At 36.6% G+C, this 23,785-nt stretch overlaps 1 protein-coding gene across 1 annotated transcript in view; it reads right to left on the bottom strand.

The window, feature by feature from the left end:
• Positions 1–23,785, bottom strand: part of LOC100490346 (dynein heavy chain 3, axonemal) — a 522,485-nt gene that overhangs the window by 245,046 nt on the left and 253,654 nt on the right. Inside the window, exons 31-34 of the mRNA XM_031898872.1 lie at positions 17,552–17,695; positions 16,203–16,367; positions 15,378–15,600; positions 786–916 (exon numbers count right to left, since the gene is read on the bottom strand). Coding sequence (XP_031754732.1) covers positions 786–916; positions 15,378–15,600; positions 16,203–16,367; positions 17,552–17,695 — 663 coding nt within the window. The remainder of the gene's footprint in view (positions 1–785; positions 917–15,377; positions 15,601–16,202; positions 16,368–17,551; positions 17,696–23,785) is intronic.

The raw sequence follows: 23,785 nt of genomic DNA, 5'->3' as shown, positions 1-23,785 counted from the left end.
TTTTTTGCGATTTTTTCGGCGCCTTTACGACTTTTCGGAAATTATCGCGACTTTTTCGTTACCAATACGATTTGCGCGAAAAAACGCGAGTTTTTCGTAGCCATTCCGAAAGTTGCGATTTTTTCGTAGCGTTAAAACTTGCGCGAAAAGTTTCGCTTTTTTCGTAGCGTTAAAACTTAAAAGGTGCGACGTTTTGCGCAAGTTTTAACACTACGAAAAAATCGAAACTTTTTGCGCAAGTTTTAACGCTACGAAAAAATCGCAACTTTTCGGAATGGCTACGAAAAACTCGCGTTTTTCCGCAAAAATCGTATTGGTAATGAAAAAGTCGCGATAATTTTCCGAAAAAAATCGCAAAATACCGATCATTACGAAAAAAACGCAATCGGACGCATTCGGCCCGTTCGTGAGTAAGTAAATGGGCCCCTTAAGGTATGGGGATCCAAATTACAGAAAGACCCCTTATCCAGAAAACCCCAAGTCCCGAGCATTCAGTATAACAGGTCCCATTCCTGTAATAATCATGAGTTAAACAATATTTGAGGGATCCACCATGACCAGTAAACTTTTTGATTGGGGCTCAGTAGTCTAGATGTATCATTATGGGCCCTTCAGTGCCAGAAGCCCCAACCGCTGGAAACAATAATTCTAAAGCAGCTTCAACAGAACACATTTGAAAATCTAAGTAAGGAGGGGTACTATTACTCTGTACTCTATTACACTGTATAATAAATAATTCTGCAGGTAAAAAAAGTCCATTGATATTGTGACATCATTGTTTTCACCTTCTTGTTGTCATCAAGGACAGTGTTCAAGTTTTCCACCCAAACTGCATCAACTGGTCCATCAAATATGCACCATTTCCGTCCTTTTGTAAGGCTCGTGGCATGGTTTCGGAACACATTTGCTAAGACACCTGTAAAAAAAATTATTGCTAAAAATGTTTACTTTTTCCACATTACACTTTTTTCAAGTGTGTTGATTATGTGAAATAATTTCATCTAGAAAGAACTCTTCGCACATAAAACACATATACATTTACAGATGCATCAATATATTTCTGCTCTGACACAAAACTGTGTCATATGAAATAAATGACAGAAGACACTCTCCTGGTAGTTATGGGAGGATTCAGGAAGATATGTCATGCAGAGATAGTAGATATTAGACAGCATTCTTGTAAGCATCAATCTCAAAGGTATATGGTATTGCAAGGACCTAAATAATGCCTTAAGACAGAGGTTTGCTGTTTCTCTTTGTGGTGTATGATTTGTTTAGCGCTCATAACAAGCTTACAGTTTTGAGCATATTTATTAAAGATTGAAAATAGACCTTGCCACCACAGGAAAATGTCATAGTTCTCATTTCTCTTGAATAAGATTTCTATAAACTCTCACCCTTAGATATATGTGCTCCAAAAATCCCATACAAGAAAACAGCAAGTTGCAGAATATGGGGCATATTTATTACCTTTTGATAAATATGTCCCATATAATTGTAACATTATGCATTCTACAATCAGAAATCTTTATATCAATGATTATGATTAAGCCTGGCCCTGAGTGGTGTCAACATTGTGTTATACACTGCAGTATTATACCAGGGATACAATATTTATTAAGCACCTTCTGGCTACTTTTTATTATACATAAATTAAACATAGCTCACAAATGTGTGTAAGTAGGATGTACATGTATGGATATAGGGATGTCTCAATAGGTAATAAGAGTAAGAGCGTTCTGGTTCGTTTCTTAGTAGCCAACTAAAATATGTGCAAAAGGCTCGCTTCAAGACTCCCTTTTTAAAGGCTACTTTGGTAATTTTGAAACATGAATGCATAGTATACTATGCTAGTATAATTTCACTTTTCTGCTTTTTTCTTGCAGTTTTAGCCTTGTTTAATTTTCAATTTTCTCCCATATCATCTGTTATAATCCTATTTTTCATTGCTAGTATAGGGTGAGTAGCACTCATAGATATTCATTTGAGTTCACTGGGAGAGAGACAAAACAGTCTGTAAATAAAAATTCCCATAATGCAATCCCCACAACGTAGACAGTGGGAATAGAAATATGACATCAAAGGGTTTATCACAAACTAAGCACTATTACTCTGGAAACGTTAGGTCTCATTCTGTTTATTTTACATAGAAAAGGTTTTTAACTACCATACATTTCTTGAAAAAAATTGTCTTAAGTTTATCAAGAAGCACTACACAAAACATACAAATACAAGCAAATATAACTTTTGCTCTAAACATTTGCAGAAATGTTGTTTTTTTTTGTCTTTTTTGCACTTGTTCCAGAAAGAGGTTTAACTTGAAAACCAGCCTATAAAATACTACCTGCTGATTGGTTGTTATAAGTTACCAAAACTGCAGAGCCACTGCCCTTAGATGCTACTGCTTTCTTTATAGATGCATTCACCTAGACAGACAATAGCTGTACTTCTATCCCTGAGGATACATATAAATCCGGATACAATGAACAGACAAACAAAAGAACATAGTATATAAAGAGTCTATATTTCTCTTCAAAGAAGGTTTGATTCTTTGGCTTATAAATGTCTAATTAGTAGCACCTTTAAATTCTCCATAGGTTGACAACATCTCAATAACAAATCAACCTGGGTTTGCATTGAATGTGTAGTTATCTCTAAGTCACACTGTCTAAAACTTTTCATTTTCCTTATCCTTGACTTCCCCTTCACCCTTTACCAACCCTTCTAGTTCCTATTTGTTATACTATTTTATAGCATCTTAAAATAATGTAGAATTACATTTCAGAATAAGCTCAGCACTTCTCAAAGCGACATTTAAATTTCATTATTTTTGACAGTGGAATTATAGGAACTCGGGAACAAAAATGTGCTCTTTTATTACATCACTCTGGCCTGAAGCCTTTGAGTTTATCAGAAGAGCAAGATATGCCTTGCCTCTCCATGATAAGGGTTATCAGTTTCCTGCAAATAAAAACAGATATGTGGCAGCCTAGGCATTTGCCAGATACTCATGAATACTGGAACAATTTCCATTTAATTCCCTTTGTTTCTATTCTACTAAGCATGCATATCAAAGAATAGATTGAGCAATTACTATTTGATATTTTCTATCATTAACACTTAAAAACAATAGCTATAATAGGCTCCTTTGTTTTATGGCGACACAGGTTCACACCAATGCACACATAAATAGAAAAAGGATTGGATAAATCTTTTTGTGCGGGCTTTCAAATTATTCTGAATAAAGATATGGTTTGACAAGTAAAAATAATTAAAGATGCATTCTGTCCCAGTTGGTTTTTTGTGGGTGAAATCGAGCAAACTGACATTTCATAAATAAATACAATAGAATTTTGAAAATATTCGGACTATGCAGCAAGTAATTCTTAAGAGGCATTTCTGGCTGAGATGTGGCTGAGATTTACTCATTCAATAGCATAATGTATTACATTCAAGCTAGGTAGAGCTTGTTTATAAATACATATGGGTGAGCAATGGCATAAATCATGGCAAAAGGTAGGTTAGCACAGAAACTTCACCTACAGCAGCAATGGTTTCCTCTAGTTAACACTTAATGTGCTCAGTTCCTATTTATTTCTATGGCGTTTTCTAACTAAAATGCAAAACATCTAAGCTACTCTAGGCTCAACTGTGGGTATTCACATCCATGCCTAAAGATACAAACCGAATACACATTCTAGTGTTTAGTAAGTGAGAGCTTGTGAATTGACAGACAACTAAACAAACAGCAGGATGCAACCCACAGTCAGTCAAAAATTGCCTAAACATGCAAAACACCAGGACAAGTTTGTTTATTTTGTGTACAACATCTACACTTAATATTCTCATAATTTGCATGTATTAATCACAATTTAGCAAAAATATTTTAGTGTTCATTAGTGATGAGCAATTTTTTCACTAGGCATGGATTCGTAGTAAAATTCTGCATTTCCCCATTTGTGAAACTGCTGCAAAAATTCGGTTCGAAAAAATTTGCCACAACAAAATGTTGCAGAGACAAAAAATATACAAACAATTCCCATTGACTTTTTGATGATTGCATTTGGAGCCAGAAAAAACACCCATTGACTTTAATGCATTTGGAGAAAAAAATTTGTTGTGTGTCAAAAATTTGTCACGCATAAATTTTTTGCATGTAAAATTTGTAGCCTATTGACAATGTGTTTTTGAGAATTTTTCGGCAAATCAAAATGGGACAGATTCACTGATTACTAGTGTTTATTGTTCATTTATATACCCTGCAGCAGCAAATACATACTGGTTTCAAAGTACCTGACAAATTCTGCTTCATAATCAGATCTGGTGGCATATAACCTATTAAAGCTTCATCTAAAGCTAGAGTTAGATGCTGAAGGGAAAAAGCTGGACACAACTGTACAGCTGTTAGCCTGCTTCCACTGCGGATGATAAAATACCCATTTATAACACCATATTTGGGATTTGCGCTGTACAACAAAATCAACAGCCCATGCAACTAATGCTCTGTTAACCTATTTTATCAGTAATATCAGTCCCTGAAATGTCATATCCTTTATTTTATTCTTCAGAAAATGAGAAAAACATTTTATACAAGGCAATCTAATTCCATCAAAAGGGATAAAAGCATGTGACTACTACATGTAACCACATGGCACTTATATATATACATATATATTTATTGTATTTATTTATTATATCACTTGTCCTCCCTGTGTGTAATTTTGTATTCTCTAAGACTGTACAGCGCTGCGTACGCTTGTGGCGCTTTATAAATAAAGTTATACATACTGTGACATGCTGAATGCCTGTACATGCAATTTTGGGGGAATTAGCAATGGTAGGCAGGCAGGCATGCAAAGGATCTGGAGCATAGAGACAGGGACACCAAGTCTTCAGGCAAAACTCAGGTTTATTTAGGGCCAATTCTTCCCAACAGAAACATAAAGACAGTTCAGTAAACATTTCAGGGTTTTGAGATGTCCCTTCTTCAGGGTTCTCACCTTCCAGGGTTATTTTCCACACTCTGGAACACTCATGCTTCACACTAAGCCTTGCCGAGCCCTCCCAGCACTCATCCGTTTGGTCAGCACTCCCTCTGCTTCCTGGCAGTGGCAGGTGGCACCCCCAGCTCCTCTGGGAGTTCCTAACACAGGCAGCCCTCCTGCTCTGTGCCCTGCTCTGAGAGAGTGACCTTCACACAGTCAAGGTTCAATTCCAACTCCCACCCCCCTGTAAATCATAAGCCCTCTTTATTGGCTGCTCACCTGCAGCCTAATGAGGCAGCTCCCTACAGCTGGCCAAATCAAAATCTTAAAGGGAGATTTACTCCAACACAGCATTACCTGCTGTAAAACCAGGTATTTTACCTTGGGCCATTTGTATCCCACCTTAACACTGGTGGAAATACACCAAATAATGACCTTTTCCATTGCATCTCTCACAATACATACATACAAATAGCATCTTGAAATATAAGGGAGATGAACATAAGATCCATAATACCCTCTCCCTACAAGTAAGGGGGGGGGGGGGTCAAGAAAATGTATATATAGCACTACCTCTGATTCTTTCCCGGGCAGAGTTAGTAAAGGTAAGGTGTGTGTTATTTAGAAACCTAATCTCCAGAAAGTTCCAAACTGAGAGAGAGAACTGCACACACTGGGACTTAATATATAGAAAAAAAGTTTAATCACAAAAAATCCAACATTTCGAGCACAAACGTTGTTTTTTTCTCTCAGACCACATCAGAAAAGTCATAGGGAATAATTGGAATACCCTTCAAGCAGATCAGGAATTGAAGAAAGTTTTACCCAATTCTCCTCTAGTAATTTACAAGAGGGGTAGGAATTTACGTGACCTTTTAGTACATAGGGATCCAGTCGCTTGCAATGAGAGAAAGCAGGGGTCGTGGTTACCTAATGCTAAATCAGGATGTTTCAAATGTCCAAACTGCACTTCTTGCAGAGACTCTATATGACCCCTGTTGAGCCTTTCCTACACCCTCTGATGGGTAAACACTTATTAATTAGGCATCATATTACCTGTACCACCTCATATGTCAATTATTTGATTACGTGCCCATGTGGCCTTTCCTATGTAGGTAAGACTGACCAGTCCTTGAGGCTGTGTATGGACGGCCATCATTCAGCGATTAGTACAGCATTTAGAGATGGTGTGACTAATACACGGGTAGCTAAGCATTTTTTGGAATATGGACACAGGCTACCTACTTTTCTCTATATTGGGATTGACCATGTTCCCCCCATTAGGAGGGGTGGGGACAGATCTAAACTGCTCCTACAGAGAGAAGCATTCTGGATTCAGACCTTAAATACACCATCTCCGTTTGGGTTAAACGAATATTGCTCATTTTTGTGCTTCCTTAACCAACGGTAGATGTTTTTTGATGTATCAGTCCACTACCTTTTCTCAGTATTTATATGTGTTTTTATTTTTGTAATACAGGTATGGGATCCCTTATCCAGAAACCCATTATCCAGAAAGCTCTGAATTATGGAAAGCCTGCCTCCCATAGACTCCATTTTAATCAAATAATTCAGAATTTTAAAACTGATTTCCTTTTTCTCTGTAGTAATAAAACAGTACCTTGTAATTGATTCCAACTAAGATATAAATAATCCTTATTGGGTGCAAAACAATCCTATTGGGTTTAATTAATGGTTCATTGATTTTTTAGTAGACTTAAGGTATGGAGATCCAAATTACGGAAAGACCCCTTATCCAGAATTCTGGATAATGGGTCCTATACCTGTATATATTGTTTTCATATTCAATGGTGTATTTAAACACAGTATACATTTCACCTTCACTTGCTTTGTTATAGTTGTAAGTATGTTTAAAAATGCTCTTCTGGTTAGTTACTTGGAGAGTTATTACTTCTCAGGGTTACAATTGTTCACATGACCTCACATGTGACTGCAATACAACACCTCATTGGGTCTGATCTATGTTTATTTCATATGATGCTACAAGTACCCTTATGGTGGGACTATGTGCGAGTCTAAGCACTTATTTTGGCATGGAGCCCCTATGCTTGATGTTTTTGAAAGTTAATATATTGATCAACAATTTAAATAGTTTTTGCTATAATAGTAGTATAAAAAACATACCTTTACTTCTGCCTTACACTCACTTTACACTAGGCTTTAGTTACATGTAGGCCAAACCTAAATAAATTAGACTTCTCTGTATCTTTGCAGTGATTCCTATTAGCCATCCTGGCCAACCCTAGTTCTAATGTGTAGCCAACAATGAATTCTTGTGCTTTTTCCCAAGCACTAGCCAAGTGTGTATGGGAACACTTGAGAAACTCACTACCTTTACAACAAGGAGATATGGTAAGGTCATACTAGATATACAGTATTTGTATTTAACTGTAGCAAAATTCAGTAGTACTGCAGCATTATGACAGTAATAGCTTGTTCAATTAAACAAAGAGTTTGTATGGTACATTATTCTATGACTTGTGTTTTATTCCTGCACAAGTTCTTCAATCCATACTTTGAATGCACTTTTACATAATTATCTTGCAATAACACAGTCCCATTACCTCCTAGCACTCTATAACCTCGAAGCTTGACTTATGGAAGGAAAAATGTGCCGTAGCACAAATGATTACTAGTTCATTTAACAGGATAATAATAACTCAATACTCTTTCATAAATTTTTGATTTCCCGTACATTTTTTTACCTGATAGGTCGCCAAGTAACTGCTTTTATCAGATCATTTCAACATTAAAAATGCATTAAGCCCTTTTCTCCAGTAAAGTAGTTTGCAGTATTCTTAGTAAGTTTCACTTTGCAATAGAAATATTTAAAGAATCCTATAATCTGTATGCTCTGCTTTGAGAATACTTGGCATGATTAAAAGTTACTGCAAGAAATCTGTCATAAAATAATCAATTGCCGTGTCCTAATTAATACAATTATCGAGCACCTGATCCACCCTCTCTCTAGCTGCATCGTATCACAGTTGGAGTTGAGTCATTAAAATAATTCATTTCAGGAATTAAAAACTGCTGAACAGAAAACTCCTGGTGGTAAACTGAACAGAGATGCAACTATTTGTTCATCATCATTATTATTATTATTATTACAATTTACATATACAGACAAACATTTCTACCGAATACTTGCACCTAGTTACAGTTGTATATTGTTTGGATACAATAGAGGTAGAGGAAAGGATACATATGGTGAAGGTAACCAGTGTGGCTGATAAGTACTTATTGGTTGGGATAGTAATGGTAAGTGCAGAAACATGAAAGTGCAGAAAAACAAGAATCTTGAGGGTGCATTCACTTCCCTAGCTGCTTAAAGGCATTTGCTGGAGTATAGAGGTGGGCTTCTCCCATTACAAGGTATGTGCATGGCAAGTAGCCACTGCTGGGACTGGCAAAAAGGGGTAGCACTTTCTGGAGTCTGGAAGCAGTGTTCATGATACATTGCAGTGGGATTAGTTTAGACATGGGGCATTTAACAAGCTGTGAGTTGCAGTAGCCTATACAGGGCATTATGAGGCCATGGATAAGAACATTTAGCTGTCTCTTGTGTGATGAAAGGTCACATACAGAAACTGTTTCCGTTTTACTTAACATTTGAATATGGGGAAAGAATGAAGGGACAAAGTAAAAAGGGGAACAGAAGAAGGTGGGAAGATTAGCAGTTCAGTTTTGTCCATGTTAATATTTAGACAATGAGAGGACAGCTCTAGAGAGCGCTACATCTCCCTCTTGCAAATGATTCTAAGACCCACTTTAGCTTACCATCTGGAGAGGTCGATTTTATAATCATGTAAATGATAAATAAAACCCAGATTAGCTCACCATCTGGCCAAAACCAGTAGTGTCGATTAAGATTAGGAGGGAGTGAAAGAACAGAACCTCACAGTACCTTAAGGTAAGGTGGGTGAGGTGAGGAGGCAAAGGCGGCATTTGAGACACTAAAGAATTACATAGAAAAGCAGGGAAAGTTAGTGCAGTGCAAGAAAAGATCAACAGTGTCAAAGGCTGCAGATAAACCATGTTATATTAAGAGAGAATAGAAACCTTTTGTTTTAGCAGCAAACATATTGTTTGCTTCTTTAGTAAGGGCTGTTTCTGTGGAGTGGTGGGGGCAAAATAATAAAACAATAATGCAGTGGGTCTAGATAATAGTTAGTGTGAAAGGAAGGTGTGAGTTTGGTTACATTATTACCATAAATATCCAAAAGAATGCTCTAGCAATCTGCATACTTCAGATATCAAGACAATCAATTCAGCTAAAATAGCTTTAATCCAAGAAACTGTACATTTTTTGGAAAGAAAACATACTTTTGGTGAACTACTCACCTGCAATGCTTTTCTACACGTAATGGTATTTCTAACATAATTTAAACTGTCAAAAAAATATTTTTAAAAAATTCCCCTAAAGCTTGCAATTGAAACATGTGATAACATACCAAAACATCTAGGCCAGGGGTGCACTAAGCTGTTTGGTGCACAGGTTTTTCAAAGTACGTGCTAACCTTTTTTCTGGCACAGGGAACTGTACTGAATGTCCACACACATTTAATTGCAGACACAAATTTGTTACATGTCTTCTGTTTGGGGGCTGGACCTGCAACAATCAGGGTTAACATGACTGTGCCTGTAATCCATTGCTAAAAGGGGATTGTCATCATCGCTGACTCTTTGAAGAGAGAAACTCTAACTGCCAAAGAATTTAACCTGTTAGCACGTAAGAGATCAGTGCTTGCAGGCAAAGGATTAAACCCATGCCTTAAAATCATCCATTACAAAGAGGTAATCGTGGTACAGGTATGGGACAGGTATGTAGCCATGGAGGCAGCCATTCAAAGGAGAAAAGGCACAGGCACATAGCAGATAACAGATAAAACACTATTGTATTCTACAGAGCTTATCTGTTATCTGCTATGTAACCAGTGCCTTTTCTCCTTTTTCCCAGCTTGAATGGCTGCCCCCGTGGCTACACAGCAGCTCATTATATAAATTATAGTAGTGTTACTGTAGCAAACACACCAGTTTTACCAGTGCAGGGCAACAGTGCATTATATTTTTATTACTTTAAAGCTCTTTCATTTTTTGGTGTTACTGTTCCTTTAAGTCTGCTAAAAATCATTTAAATATTGAATAAACCCAATAGGATTGTTTTGCCTCCAATAAGGATTAATTATATCTTAGTTGGGATCAAGTACAAGGTACTGTTTTATTACAGAGAAAAAGAAAATCATTTTTAAAAATTAGAATTATTTGCTTATAATGGAGTCTATGGGAGATGGCCTTTCTGTAATTTGGAACTTTCTGGATAATGGGTTTACAAATAAGGGATCCCATATTTATAAAGGACTAACGCTGTAATTTATTCAGTTATTTGAGATGACCCTGGACCTGGTGTATACCATTAAAGTCAATGGGACAAATTCAAGAACTTAAGAAATCCTCATGTGAAAAGCCGAGTAAAAATAAGTGTTGCTTAATTATTTATGCATGTATGCAGTAAATGTAATTAATTGCCCAAAGGAATATTTATGCTTAGGTGCAGTGCTCAGTACCATCTTCCAATCCCAAACTACACTTCTCCCCCTGACCCCAGCTTAGCTGTTTCTCCATAGTCTCTCCTGGGTTGCAGAAGCTTGGTGTCCTGTACTCAGGTTACTGCTCACCAATCACTGCCTTTCAACCTGGTAACAGAAGTAACTTTTCTAAACATGGCAGCCACCAGCACAGCTCAGTAATTCAGAAGCCACTAAGAGGGGAACGGTTGGGGTGTGGGGCAGGGGGCATTTACCAGACCTAGAAAAGTTTAAGTAGCTCTAAGGTTAATTTTACTTTAAGATGGCACATTTTTCTATGCATACCATCAGACAACTTTTTTGGAACTGTTGAATATGAGACCAATAAATAAATATACTTAACTAAAGATGCTTGTTTCCTGACACCTTTTATCTTTCATCACCCTGGGAGCTGACTAATCCATGGTGCCATGGAATAACTTTTTCTTGATAATGTCCATGTTGGAACAAATTATGATTCAAAACTAATATTGATTAAAAAATAGAGCTGGGCAACTCTAGCCCATGTGCCACCCTGAGGTGTCTCTTGTAATGATGACCCCCTCACTCCCCAACCTGAACTTTCCTGCACTAGAAGGGTCCGTGGGGAGTGTGCATCTCTAGGTCAGAGAGCCAACTGTGCGTTCTGCACTAGAAGAGCCAAATTTCTGGTTTGTGGCAGGAGCGTCCCTTAAACAGAATGATGCATGAGATCACCTGCACACCAACAACTGCTCCTGGGCACAAACACTACAAAAAATATCCTTTTCAAAACAGCTCCTACATAGCATAGCCTCTAATTTCAGGGGCATCAATTTTAATAGATTCTCTCCAACAAGATCATTAGGCCAGCGTTTCCACAGTATCCAGCTTTGTCAAACCATTTTGACAGTTTGTTGCATTCAAGGAAAATATTGAACATCATCTTTAAAGTATTAAACACAATGAAATTGTACTGTATATTCTAAGTGTAAGCAAGAAGCTGCCTTGAGGAACCAGTCACGGAACAAGAATGTCAAAATGTTAAACATTTGTAAGGCCCTAAGCAATATAAATATTCACTAAGCCTCCAGCACTAAAAAGGGTTACACATTGGTAGAAATAAATACAAATAAAACGGAAAAGAAACTAAAGGTTTGTGCTGTATTTATATTTTTTTGCTACAAATGACCAGCATGATTAAACCACTGCAGCAGCAAGATAAAATTGAAAGATGTAGGAGGAAACACGTGAAATCTGTCGACAGTGAAGATAATCCATGAAAACTGTAAAATCTTCTAACACCCTGGAAACTATTGAAGCAAATGGAAAAAAAATGTGCCCCAAGGCTCAGCAAAGTGGCAAACATGAGGAACATGGGAAATAAGCCATTAGGTGCCTTCAAGGCTTGTAATGGATTTCTGCTTTAAAATATCACTGCCTTAAAAATATGTGCTGATCAGAAAATACTGAGGTAAATGCCACTGACAACAAATTATTCATCTGTAATTTGCATTTCATTACCCCAACATTGCAATGTATCTTTTTCAGTATCCTAATTTAATTTTATTTTAAAAATATATAGAAAAAGAAATGAAATCAGCCTGCAAATAATTAATTCAACAGTCAAGACCAGAGTTTCAGTGAATAATAGAGAGAAAATCTATCTTGCAAGTCTGTGCATAATAGAAACACAAATAGTATTGCAGTGTTACAGAGCAGATTTGCACACTTTGTTTTACATTAAGGGGCTTATAATACATTCCTATATGTCAGAGGAAGTTATGCTGATTAATAAAATAAGTACAAATTAAAGGGTACACCAAAAACATCAATAGGCAGGCACTCCCGGAGTGCCTGCCTATTGATGTTTTTGGTGTATCCATGATGGCTCCCTCTGGCTGAAGGTCTGGGGCATGAGCACCTGGGCCCAACTATACTATGGGTGAGATTTGATTTATACCCTCTCTCTTATGAGCTTATGTATCCCCCTTCTTTTTGTTACAAATTAAAGGGAACATAAACCTTCCATAACAGTACTGCCATAGATAAAAGTTCAATGGACTGCAACTTTAAGCATGCTCAATATATATTATCAAGTGTTAAAGTAAGGTTGCCACCTTCCACCGCATACAGCCCCAGGCAGGGTGGGTGAGGCGTGACATCACTGGACAGTTAAGTGATGTCACTTGGACAGACTGGTGGCATTATGGGGCATGGCTATGATGTGGTGATTGGCTGATCGGCAAGTCAATCTTGGAGAGTCCTGCCAGGTTTTACAAATAGGGAAAACCAGACAGGCAATTTTGATCTAGACAGCCCTTCTGAAAACTGGGCTGTTCGGGTCAACACCGGACAGATGGCAACCCTATGTTAAAGCATTCTGGGAACTATAATATAGCAACACCATAGATAGATTGGCAAACCTGCTTAATAACACTTCATCAGCTCTCTAGGGCCACGGGCTTAAACAATGCAAGAGAATTCTTCAATAAGAATCCTGCCTGCCCTGTGTACACACATATTCCTTTGTCCTTTAAATTCTTACTAAGGTTATGATCATAAAATTGCCAAGTCACCATGCCACATCAAGGTAAGTACCTACTGTATCCCGTCATTGAAATAAAGTATTAATGTGAGTACATTTTGGGGTTTTTACCTTGGCATATTCTTATACCAAGCATCTACAACTGATCATGCCTCAATGATTATACCACTTTGGCAGTGGGACCAAACAAATAGAACAATATTATTTTCCATCCACGTGGATGTACCAATCAAATCTTAAGGGGCAGATTTATGAAAATTTAAGCTTGCGTTAATTTTCGATTCAAGAAATAATGCAGCTAATATTTTTTGAAAACCTGGGATAGACGCAGTTGTCAAAAGAAAAATCTGCCAAAAATCAAGTAAAAGCTGCCGAGTTTCTGTATAAGCCAATGGGAATTGAGAAAATGCTACTTCTGTTGAGTTTGTTAATACATAAGCTAGTGCTCGAGATTTCTAAAAATGCGGTTGCGTAAGAAAAGTCACATGTTTTGCTGCAGGTTTTTTTTTTAAATGTAGCCACATCTTTCCCTTAGAAAAATTGAAAAAACCCCTCCACCCCTGAGTTGGAGAGCAACCCAAGCATAACAAAAATTCCTGGTTGGGGGTCACTGGTCTATATCATGATAAAAATTTTAAGGTCAACAAATAAAGATGGGAAACTAATACAGTGAATATCCTATACCCTATATACAAAACCAATTAAACATACTGAAGGTGTGATGCAGATCAAGCAAGAATAATATATAGTTTTCACAGTTGTAAATGTATTTATTTGTTTATTTTTGATTATTGCATGTGGTGGTAGATGATTTGAGGGGCTATCAAGACAATTGGAGAAGAAAGTTATTTGCTTATTATCCTTTAACTCTGCTAATGGAAGCCAACTCATCTAAATAATTAGAAAACAATGATTCTGGGTTCTGTTATTGAAGCAGCAAATAGCAGACATTTGATCATTTGTACACATTTCATTTAACACCATTTTTGTTTTAGTGAAATGATGGTAAAATGAGATAAAAGACATTTTACTGTTCATTTGATTGTTGCAATTAAATAATTCCAATCAGACCCAGACAGACAGCTTTAATTTTTTACTTATCTGTTCATCCATGTTTTTGTTCTAAAAAGCATCCTACTGTGTTTTTGTTATTGCAGAAACAATTAAAAAATATTATATTTGTAAATGAACAGAGACATCCCCAAACCAGTAAGAGTGTAGCAGACCCAGAGGTTGCCCAGCAGTACAAAGGGCTGGTGGGGTCATGTTAATGCAGCATTGTGTGTAAGCAAATAATTTTTCTCAGTTTGCAGAATAAGTTGGTTCTAATAAAATATTTACTGGCTGGGAGCTATAGTTTCTACATACACCACTGGTTACCCTCTAGGGGCCATGTACAATTAAGAACACATTGTGCAAAGTGCAAAAAAGGCAGCATTCCACACTATGGGGCTGATGACGAGCGCTATTTATAGCATGTGTTAGAAATTTTATCGTGTCTTATTTTTAGCCACTTAACACACAATTCACTAAAAGGATACTTGCGTTAATTTAGACGCCATGCTGTTTGCATTATTTAAGACGCGAAGAGGATTTTCGTGCAGTATTTGATGCAACGTGCGCTAATTAACACAGCGCACACAAATTGTCGCCATGTGTGAAAAAACACATGCCATATTAGCCATTTACGCCATTACTTTCAGAAAACTACTGTTCTGAAAATGACCATTTCCCTGCAAACTGGAGGCTGCCTCACTCTAGGGCCAACACATACTTGAATAAATCCCACTGCAAAGTCCATATTGTGTTGCCAAAAGCTCATGAACTGTACTTTTCTATAATTACCGCCTGCCCCAAGTAGGTGTTCATTTTCGCATAGACTAATGCGATATTTAGCGCATTTAACACTTCGTATGTATTTGTGAATCACGCGTTAATACTATTTTTATTTGCTAATTAACGCACGCGATATGCAACTTAACGCATGGGATAATACTTCAGCGAATTGCGAGTTTTTTTGGCGTCAATTTTAGCGCAAAAAAACATGCAATAACGCTTAACGCACTTCACTGAATCAACCCCTATGTGTTGTCCAGGCTTTCTCTTGAGAGTAGAACTTCTGCTGTGCCTACTTTACATGCCCTACCTCTCTTGGAGAGCTCAACAATGTTGTTTTTTTTCCCCTGAGATAGTTAAACTCAAGGAATTTTAGTTATACAATCTTCTTAAAGTAGTTTGGTATATTCATTTATATAGTAACTCTGCTAAGTAACTTACCATCGCTCCATTCATGTGATATTGGATCAAATCTGCCATACAGTTCACCAATTGATATTGCTTTTGGATTTATAAAAATATAATCCACTCCATGTTCATCCATAAGCCCTTTCACTTCTAAGTCTTTTAGGACACCAGCAAGAACTTTAAGAGCAGAAGTTTTTCCTCCCAAAGGACTTCCAATTAGCATAAAACCATGACGAACAAGCATCATTTCATAGATCTGCAATAATTGAACAGAAAATTGTTTGCAAGAGGATCTCTATGTTACAGAGAGTACACGAGCAAATTACAGGTCTTCAAGATCCCCATCGGTGACCCCAAAATTTCAATCCATAGACAACATTCTTGCTTCACTTACAGTTGCATATTTTCCGTTTGCAGATTATATTACTTGATAGATGGTTTAAGGGAATATCAAGATGACTAGAGAAAAATGTATTACTTTTTTGAAGTAATCTTTGAACTCAGCTAATACAATCTAATGCATCTAAATAAACATAATGATTCTGGATTCTATTATCAAACCAGCAGATAGCAGACATGTGATGCTTTATACACATTTAATATCAAATAGTTTCTCTTGACAAAATGAAATATAAGACATTTTACTGTGTAGCTGATTGTTGCAATTAAAACTTCAGACACAGCTTCAGACAGAGCAGCTATGGCAGGAATACAAACGCACCAAACATTACAAAGCCCATACTCCAGGCTGAACTAGCTATATAGCCCTGCCAATGCAGGAACTGGTATGCAAAATACTCAAACACATTCATTAAAGAAAAAATTACATTCATAAAAGTTTGAAGAGCTTTGGCTGACCTGAATTATCTTTTTGATGAAGCAAGGGACTGGCTGCAGATTCATTTTGTGTGTAATTTCCCTGACAGACACTTCTAGGCTTCCATGGTCAGGAGTTGGTAAAGCAACCCCGGGGAAGAGGTCAGATATGATGCTATCAAATAGTGGGATATCATGGGACAAAAACTGTAAATTGAAAGTAATGAGAAAACATATTAGAAATAGTGGAATAAAAATAAATATGTTGCCCCCAATATCACCTTGCAAATGTTACTTAAGGTAAGTTCTCTTCTGTAATTAAAAGTATATTTAAAGTGTTATATTTAAACAAAAGCAAAGCAATAAACTTGCCAGGCTTGCCAGTTTTTGGTGTATTTTTGCCTTAATTACAATTGTATTTGAGTAAAGACATATAAATGTTGAATCCAGGCAGTGCCGTATTCATGGGAGCTGCCGCAGGTCTCTGTGCCCTAAAATCCAGAAACCTGTGGTAACTCAAGGAGAGTGGAAGTCAGTGTGTAAAGTGCAAAGATATCATAGATTGCATTCCTTCTTAAAATATGCACACTGCCTTTCACTTTCTAAATTACCCCTCATATCTGTTGTCCCTGAACTACAGCTCCATCATGTTTCAACCCTTGATATGTTATGGAGATTGTAGTCTAAAAAAGAATTTGGGTGGAACAATACTGCTCCTTTAAAAATGATGGCAAGAATGTGTTATCACTTTTTGCGGAAATACATTATTTTCCTTTCACACAGACTCAGGGTCGGACTGGGCCACCGGGACACAAGGGAAAAAACCTGGTTGTCCCTGGCCCTACTGGCCCAGACCCGACCCTTGCCGGCCCTACCCCAGCTGGCGGTTCCTCCCTGACACATTAAACTTTTGCGCTCTCAGGGGAGGACATCGGGTGGGGGCCCCTGCGCGGGGTTAGGGGGTGCTGGGGACGCAGCCAGCGGGGGCACCAGCCCCGGTGGGCCCTGCACGCCCCAGTCCGATGCTGCACACTCCATTACTTTGAATAGGGAAATACTAACTTAAGATACCATATATCTATACCAAATACAATGCAATATGGAATAATATTAATATATTAAATTGCACATTTTTAAAATAAAGCTTAAATACATGTGAGAGCCAGGGTATACACAGCAACATTTTATAGCACGAATAAGTGATATTCTAAAGAAAGGAATATCCATAAATATGCAACTGGGGAAGGATGTTTATCTTCTTTGCAGCCTTGTAATTGCTAATCGATCTTAAATTAGGTAAATACCATTTTTAAACCGTGGTTCTTGTTTTGCTCTGTATTTCACTATTCGCAGGTAGTGCTATTTCAAATGCCTTTTCAGAACTGTTGTACCTTGGGTAGATTGACGTCATAAATTGACCGTAGCATCAGCATGTCTTCCTTCTCAGTCGGGAATTTAACCTTTAGATTTCCAGCTGCGGTTAATACTGATTTTACTGCTCTCATGCCATAGTCATAGTGATGCTGAGAAGAAAGCTAAAGGATAGAAGTTATAGCACTATTATGTGAATGGAATAGCTCCACTTGGCACTTGAATGAAAATAATGAATTATTTATTTTATTGAATGAGTGACTCGCACAATACTCTACAAAAACTACATTTCCACAAGTCTGTTGATATTGTTCAATCCAATAAAGAAAGCAGAGCACAAGACACAACATATGCGTTGTACATAACATAAACTAAAATATAAAGGCTCATGTGAACTGATGTGTAATAATTTTAAATTGCATTGGTACTTGATAAAAGATTATAGTAACAGAGATGTTTTGCCATTAGGTGAAACCAGAGGCAAAATGTGACTTTCAGTTTCAGATCTTGCCCTGTTTAGTACATGACAGGCACAAAGTATTCTCAGCACAAGCCCTATTCATTGAGTTAACATAGAACAAGGCGTTATACAGCCCCTTTAAGTATGGATATAGTGTGCGGTAAGAATTTTGGTTCTGCTTATTACTTTTATATGAACCATAGAAGGCAAATGTTATTATTTACAGCACAGTAGATTTTTTTCGATGATACAAATTTGTGGCAAAATTGACACTTTTGCAGTTGGCAACAAAAATTTCATAAAACTGTGCTAGAATTTTTCCATGCATTTCACGGGGATTAAAAAAAAATATTTTTTGCACTGGAAAAACAACCATTGACTCCAATGCAATTGGAGCAAAAAAAAAAAGAAAGTTGAAAGAAAAAAATGCAAGATAAAGCACTCATTAACTCTAACGCATTTAAAAAAGTGGCCAATGAATCCAATGCATTTGGCAAACTTGTGGCTAAATGTTATTTCACAAATTTGAAGCATAACATGGCAGTTTCACTAACTGCTAGTAGAGATCCTACATGCTGTTTTTAACCTGTTACTCATTTCATGAGCTGTCAAGTTTTAAGAATGTCCACAAGGCCACAATAGGTTCTCGTATGTGGCACTTACCTTAATGGCTTAATAGTCTTGGGCTGTGTTATTTATCATCTGACTCCTAAATGGTATGAGTTGTGGCAAATCAGTTCATTACAATTAAGGTAGATTATGGCCCTTCACTTGTATATTATATAAAGAGTCACAGAATGAATATTTATACTATCTGTATTGAGGCAGAACTGTAATATTGTCAATCAAAGCCCAAGATTTTAATATTGCCCCTAAAACATTGCCATCGCTCCTCCAGTACCAACCTGAACACAGCTGAGTAAAACCTTGCTCCCTAGTAATACGGGATCTATTATGCAGAAACCACCTATTTAGAAAGTTATAAATCATGGATAATGTCTAACTGGGGTTTGGTGGTATTATCTTGTTACATGATGATTAGTGAATTTTTTCAGCAGGCATGGATTTGCTGCAAAATTAGGCATTTCACCATTGGTGAATTTTTGCCGCTACGAGTGAGGAAAAAGTCACGGGACATTAAAAAGGTTGTGGTCATGTCAAATAAGTTTCAGTCATGTCAAAGAAGTAGAGGTTGCATCAAAAAAGTTGTGCATGTCAAAAAAGTCGCTTGGTAGCTGAATTTTACAAATTTTCTGCCGTTTTGCAAATTTTTCAGCAGTTCTTTTTCTGGTGAAATGGGACTGATCGACTAACAAGTCATCAGTGCACTATTGCTTCTATCCACATATATTTTATACATCATTAATAGTGATTAATGATGTATAAAATATATGTGGATAGAAGCAATAGTGCACTGATGACTTGTGCTGTTACAAGACATAGCAAACTCAAATTACTGTTCATAAAAACCTTCACAATTTTGGCATTATAATGATAAAAAAAAAAAAAAACAATGGACCTCTGTTTAAAAACTCCCATCCAGCTGACATTATAGCACCTGTGGCAATGCCTTCTTGTAGGACCATGTTCATAGCTTGGAGATGAATAATTGAGCATTTTGCAGAACTGTTTTACCTTGATGTTATGATATATAATTTGTGGAAAAGATGCTATAATAAATAAATGTTTATTTTTAAAGAATGCCTAAAAACCCTTACTTCTAAGATTCTTGTATACTGGATTCACATTTAAATTGCTGTTTATTAGAGTAATAACTGACCATGTTTTTACAGTTTCTTTAAACCTTGAAGAATTGCAAGAATCAGATAAAGCATCAATTACCTAGTTACAAGTGTCAGTATAAAAGGAGCAATGAATAATGAAATCACATTGCTCAAAGCTGGTGGGATGTAAAATCTATGAGCTCCAGGTCACATATTCACCCTGAAGGGTAATGGTTTTCTGTAAGACCAACGGCCCCATATCCATCTTCTTTCGTAACTATGAAAAGAAAATAGACCCAGAGAGAAAAAGCCACAAAATATTTCTTTGAAACAATACTAATATATATGAATGGGTCTTGGGAGCAGTCTTATCTAATATATATGAATGGGGCTTAGCAGCAGTCAAATAACTGTGGAGGAAAATAATCTCAACTTATAGCTGTGCAGCCATTTGAGTTAGTCTGAGAAGGTAAAAAAAAATATGTTGATGAATCACAGATCAAAAATGAAACTAGATGAATAAGGACATTTGAGATGCAGTTTAATTGTCCAGAGTATATATATTTATAAAACTATCAAAGCACTGCTAGAATACAATTAGATTTGTTAATGTAATTGAAACTTTGAAAAAAAAGACATGTCAGCAATTAGTGCACAGATTTTAATGGATCTGGTACCCGACATGTTTAAGGAAGAGACTTTTAAGGCAGAACCTGAATACTACCGTATATACTCAAGTATAAGCCGATCCGAATATAAGCCGAGGTACCTAATTTTACCTAAGAAAACTGGAAAAACTTATTGACTCGAGTATAAGCCTAGGGTGGGGAATGCAGCCGCTACTGCTAAATTTCAATAGTCAAAATAAATACCAATAAAATTACATTAATTGAGGCATCAGTGGGGTATATGTTTTTAAATATTTTTTTCAAAGAAAAACAGTAAATTAGCTCTGTAAGTGGAGAAGAGGGTCAACAAAAACAATATGGTATCATTAATGATACCTTAAGAGTACTACCCCCTTAGCTCAATCAGCAACCAAGCTAAAACACACAGAGTTAAAAATCATTCAAAACTATATATAGATTATATAGCATATAAAGTGCAATGTCTAGTGCAGAATGGGACAGGTGAGGATGGTAGATGAAGATGAATTTGGTAGAGGCCAGGGCACTGGAGGGTCTGGTTGCGGGGGGCCTAATTTGCACACAAAGGAGAGAGGGGGCTAGTCTGGAGGGACCCATGGCACCCGACTTGAGTATAAGCCGAGGGTGACTTTTTCAGCACATTTTGGGTGCTGAAAAACTAGGCTTATACTCGAGTATATATGGTACATACTTCTACATCAACGGCTACAGTATGTGCACAAGTAAGGTTTTTGCTTTAAGCAGCTAACGCATTCACCTCCACCCAAAAAAAATCACTTGTATGAACAAAACTATTAGGATTGGTTTAATATTTTTTAAAGATCTGCAGAGGGGAACTGAATAAGATTTGCATAGCTCCAGAAAATCTGAAATCTCTAAAGTTCCGAAGCAAAAATAGGATCCTCCAGGGAAGGGAAGAGACATCTGCCATTAACTTCTACATGTAGTGATGAGCGAATCTGTCCCGTTTCGCTTTGCTGAAAAATTTGCAAAATGTAGAAAAATACACAAAACGCATTTGTCGCGCAAATTTTTGGTTGTGCCGTGACCATGCCTATTTTGACGCAACCTCGCAACAAATTTTTCAGTGGCAGATTTTCACTGAAGTTTCGAAAGACAATTCGCCAATGGCAAAATGCGGAAATTAGCTGCGAATCAATGTCTGGCGAAAAAATTCTCTCATTGTCGGATTTAGATTTTTTTGCTGTTTTGAAGCATAGCAAATCAAGGAAAAGTTGTGACAGTTAGTAAATGGCCCCCATAGTGGAATTCTGATGGGAACACAGGCCTGTGATGTTGCTAAAATTGAAGATGAGACAGCTTAAATATAAATGTTCTCACTATAATTCTAGTCTTCTGGCTAGCTCTCTCAGTCCTTCTAATAACCATCTGATGTCACTACAAGCAATATGGTTTTAGTAATGATGGTTTATCGCTGTAAAATGTGGGATGTCCCCGAAATACATAAAAAATTGAATATTTATAGCTTGACTGTTGTAAAACGAAATGACACCTTATTAAATGAGAGAAGGAGGCATGATTTTGCCACAATTCCACAGAAGCAATTAATCTAATTTATTTGTCTTCTTTCCTGATGGATTTGCAAAAACTGAAGGCATTGGGCATTTTTCCCTGCTTTAATTTTTCTATACAAAATACATTGAAGTTAAGGGGCATTTTCTTCAACATTTTTTCTTCACAAAATACATTGAACTCAATAAACCTTTTTCACAGTGTGTTTTTACGCAAAATGCATTAAAGTTAATGGTCTTTTTTGCTGCATTTTTTTCTTGATGCATTTTGCTTGCATGTTTTTCATGGTAGAAAATTTTCACAATAAAATTTTCTTGTAGTTTTTTGAAAAAAAAAAATCAACAGCAAAACACGAAATTGCACCACAAATCTACACCTGCCAAAAAATTTCAGTAAACACTATACAAGAGTCCCTAGGGATTCCATACCGAGGATCTGTACATAACAGTGGAGGAATTTAAATCATAGGGGCTAAACAACACTGAAATAGGTGAAGAAGTCTTTCAGAATCATAAGTGAGAAAATTTGAGACCACATAATCTTACCTTATAAAGGAATTGATAGAAAGTGTCTCCAAAGCAGATTTGTAAAAAAAAGCATTCTAGGATGTCTATGTTAGCACCATTACCCTATATACTAAAAACATAATTCCTCCATACCTATCTATAGACCATTTCATACTTGCAAAAAAAGTTTACTTTTAAAGACCCACATCTTCAAAAATAAAACTTTTATAGCCACTTTACTAGGTATCCTTACTTTCACATTAGTTGCTATGTCCCAAAAGAGAACTGCTCTGTTGGTGAGTATCTCTGTCAGTAGGGAAATATATTAAATTCAAGCCCTCTGTTATTAATATTCATTGCATCTTTCTCAGCTGTGCAGACTTGCCATATCAGTTTGTACACATCCATATGGAACTTCAATGGAAATCATGAGGACTAGAACTCACAGGATGGTAGTCTTCAGCTCTGTAACTGGTGTTTTGGTCTGTTGACCATATATATGAAAACTACAATGTGTAACATATGGGTAACATTCTCTTTGCCATTTATTGATGAAGCAGTACTATCAGAACTTATTTGGGACTAATTATAGAACATGGAGTATGTGATTTAAAAAATGCTGTATTTATCTGATTGCTCACATAACCTCCATTTGTAACTCCCAATGAACTGAAAGTACTTTGATCCATGCTATTTATTTATTGAAATGAATCTAAGCTGCCTACTACATTGTTAAAATGTTCTTTTAGGAATCTTACACAATATCAGTTTTTCTTAATATATACAGTATTTATTTCTGGCCAGCCAGTATATTTTAGCTTAATTTTTGACATGTTTGTTTTTGTTCTCTCCCGACATAGGTCCCTGCGGGGGACCGAAACATTGAAATAGATTTTGAATAAATCACTCCTTTTGTTTTCCCCCAGGTAATGCTTTTTGTAATAGTGTGCACCATTTTGAACTACTTAGCTTACTTTTTAATACATGGTTTTAAGGGGGCAATAACATTGTTTTTTTAATGATTTGTTAATTGGACAGTCTCTCCTATTGTGTCTTTTTCTAAACACAGAGTATATGATTCCCTATGATTAAAAAAGTTTTTTTTTTTCATTTTAGAAAGCAGCTAGAAATAAATCTAAAAAGTTTCAATGTTTTGAAATTGCAACATTTTAGAACAGAATGTTCTAAACCTAATGTGTTTTAGGAGCATTTTTGCTGCCATACCTATTATGCAGCATCAAATACTGTGGCCCTTATTTACTAGCACTCTGCAGATATCAATCATTTGGTCCTTTAATTGTTTCTGAACTACATTTACCAATAACCCTTAGCTGCCACAGAGGATGATGTGAAAATAACTTCAAATTATTCTTCTTGCCCCTAG

Source organism: Xenopus tropicalis, chromosome 3 (genome assembly GCF_000004195.4).
Source record: "Xenopus tropicalis strain Nigerian chromosome 3, UCB_Xtro_10.0, whole genome shotgun sequence".
NCBI classification, from domain to species: Eukaryota; Metazoa; Chordata; class Amphibia; order Anura; family Pipidae; genus Xenopus; species Xenopus tropicalis.
The sequence above is the reverse complement of the archived record's forward strand: the minus strand, read 5'-3'. Positions and strand labels throughout refer to the sequence as shown.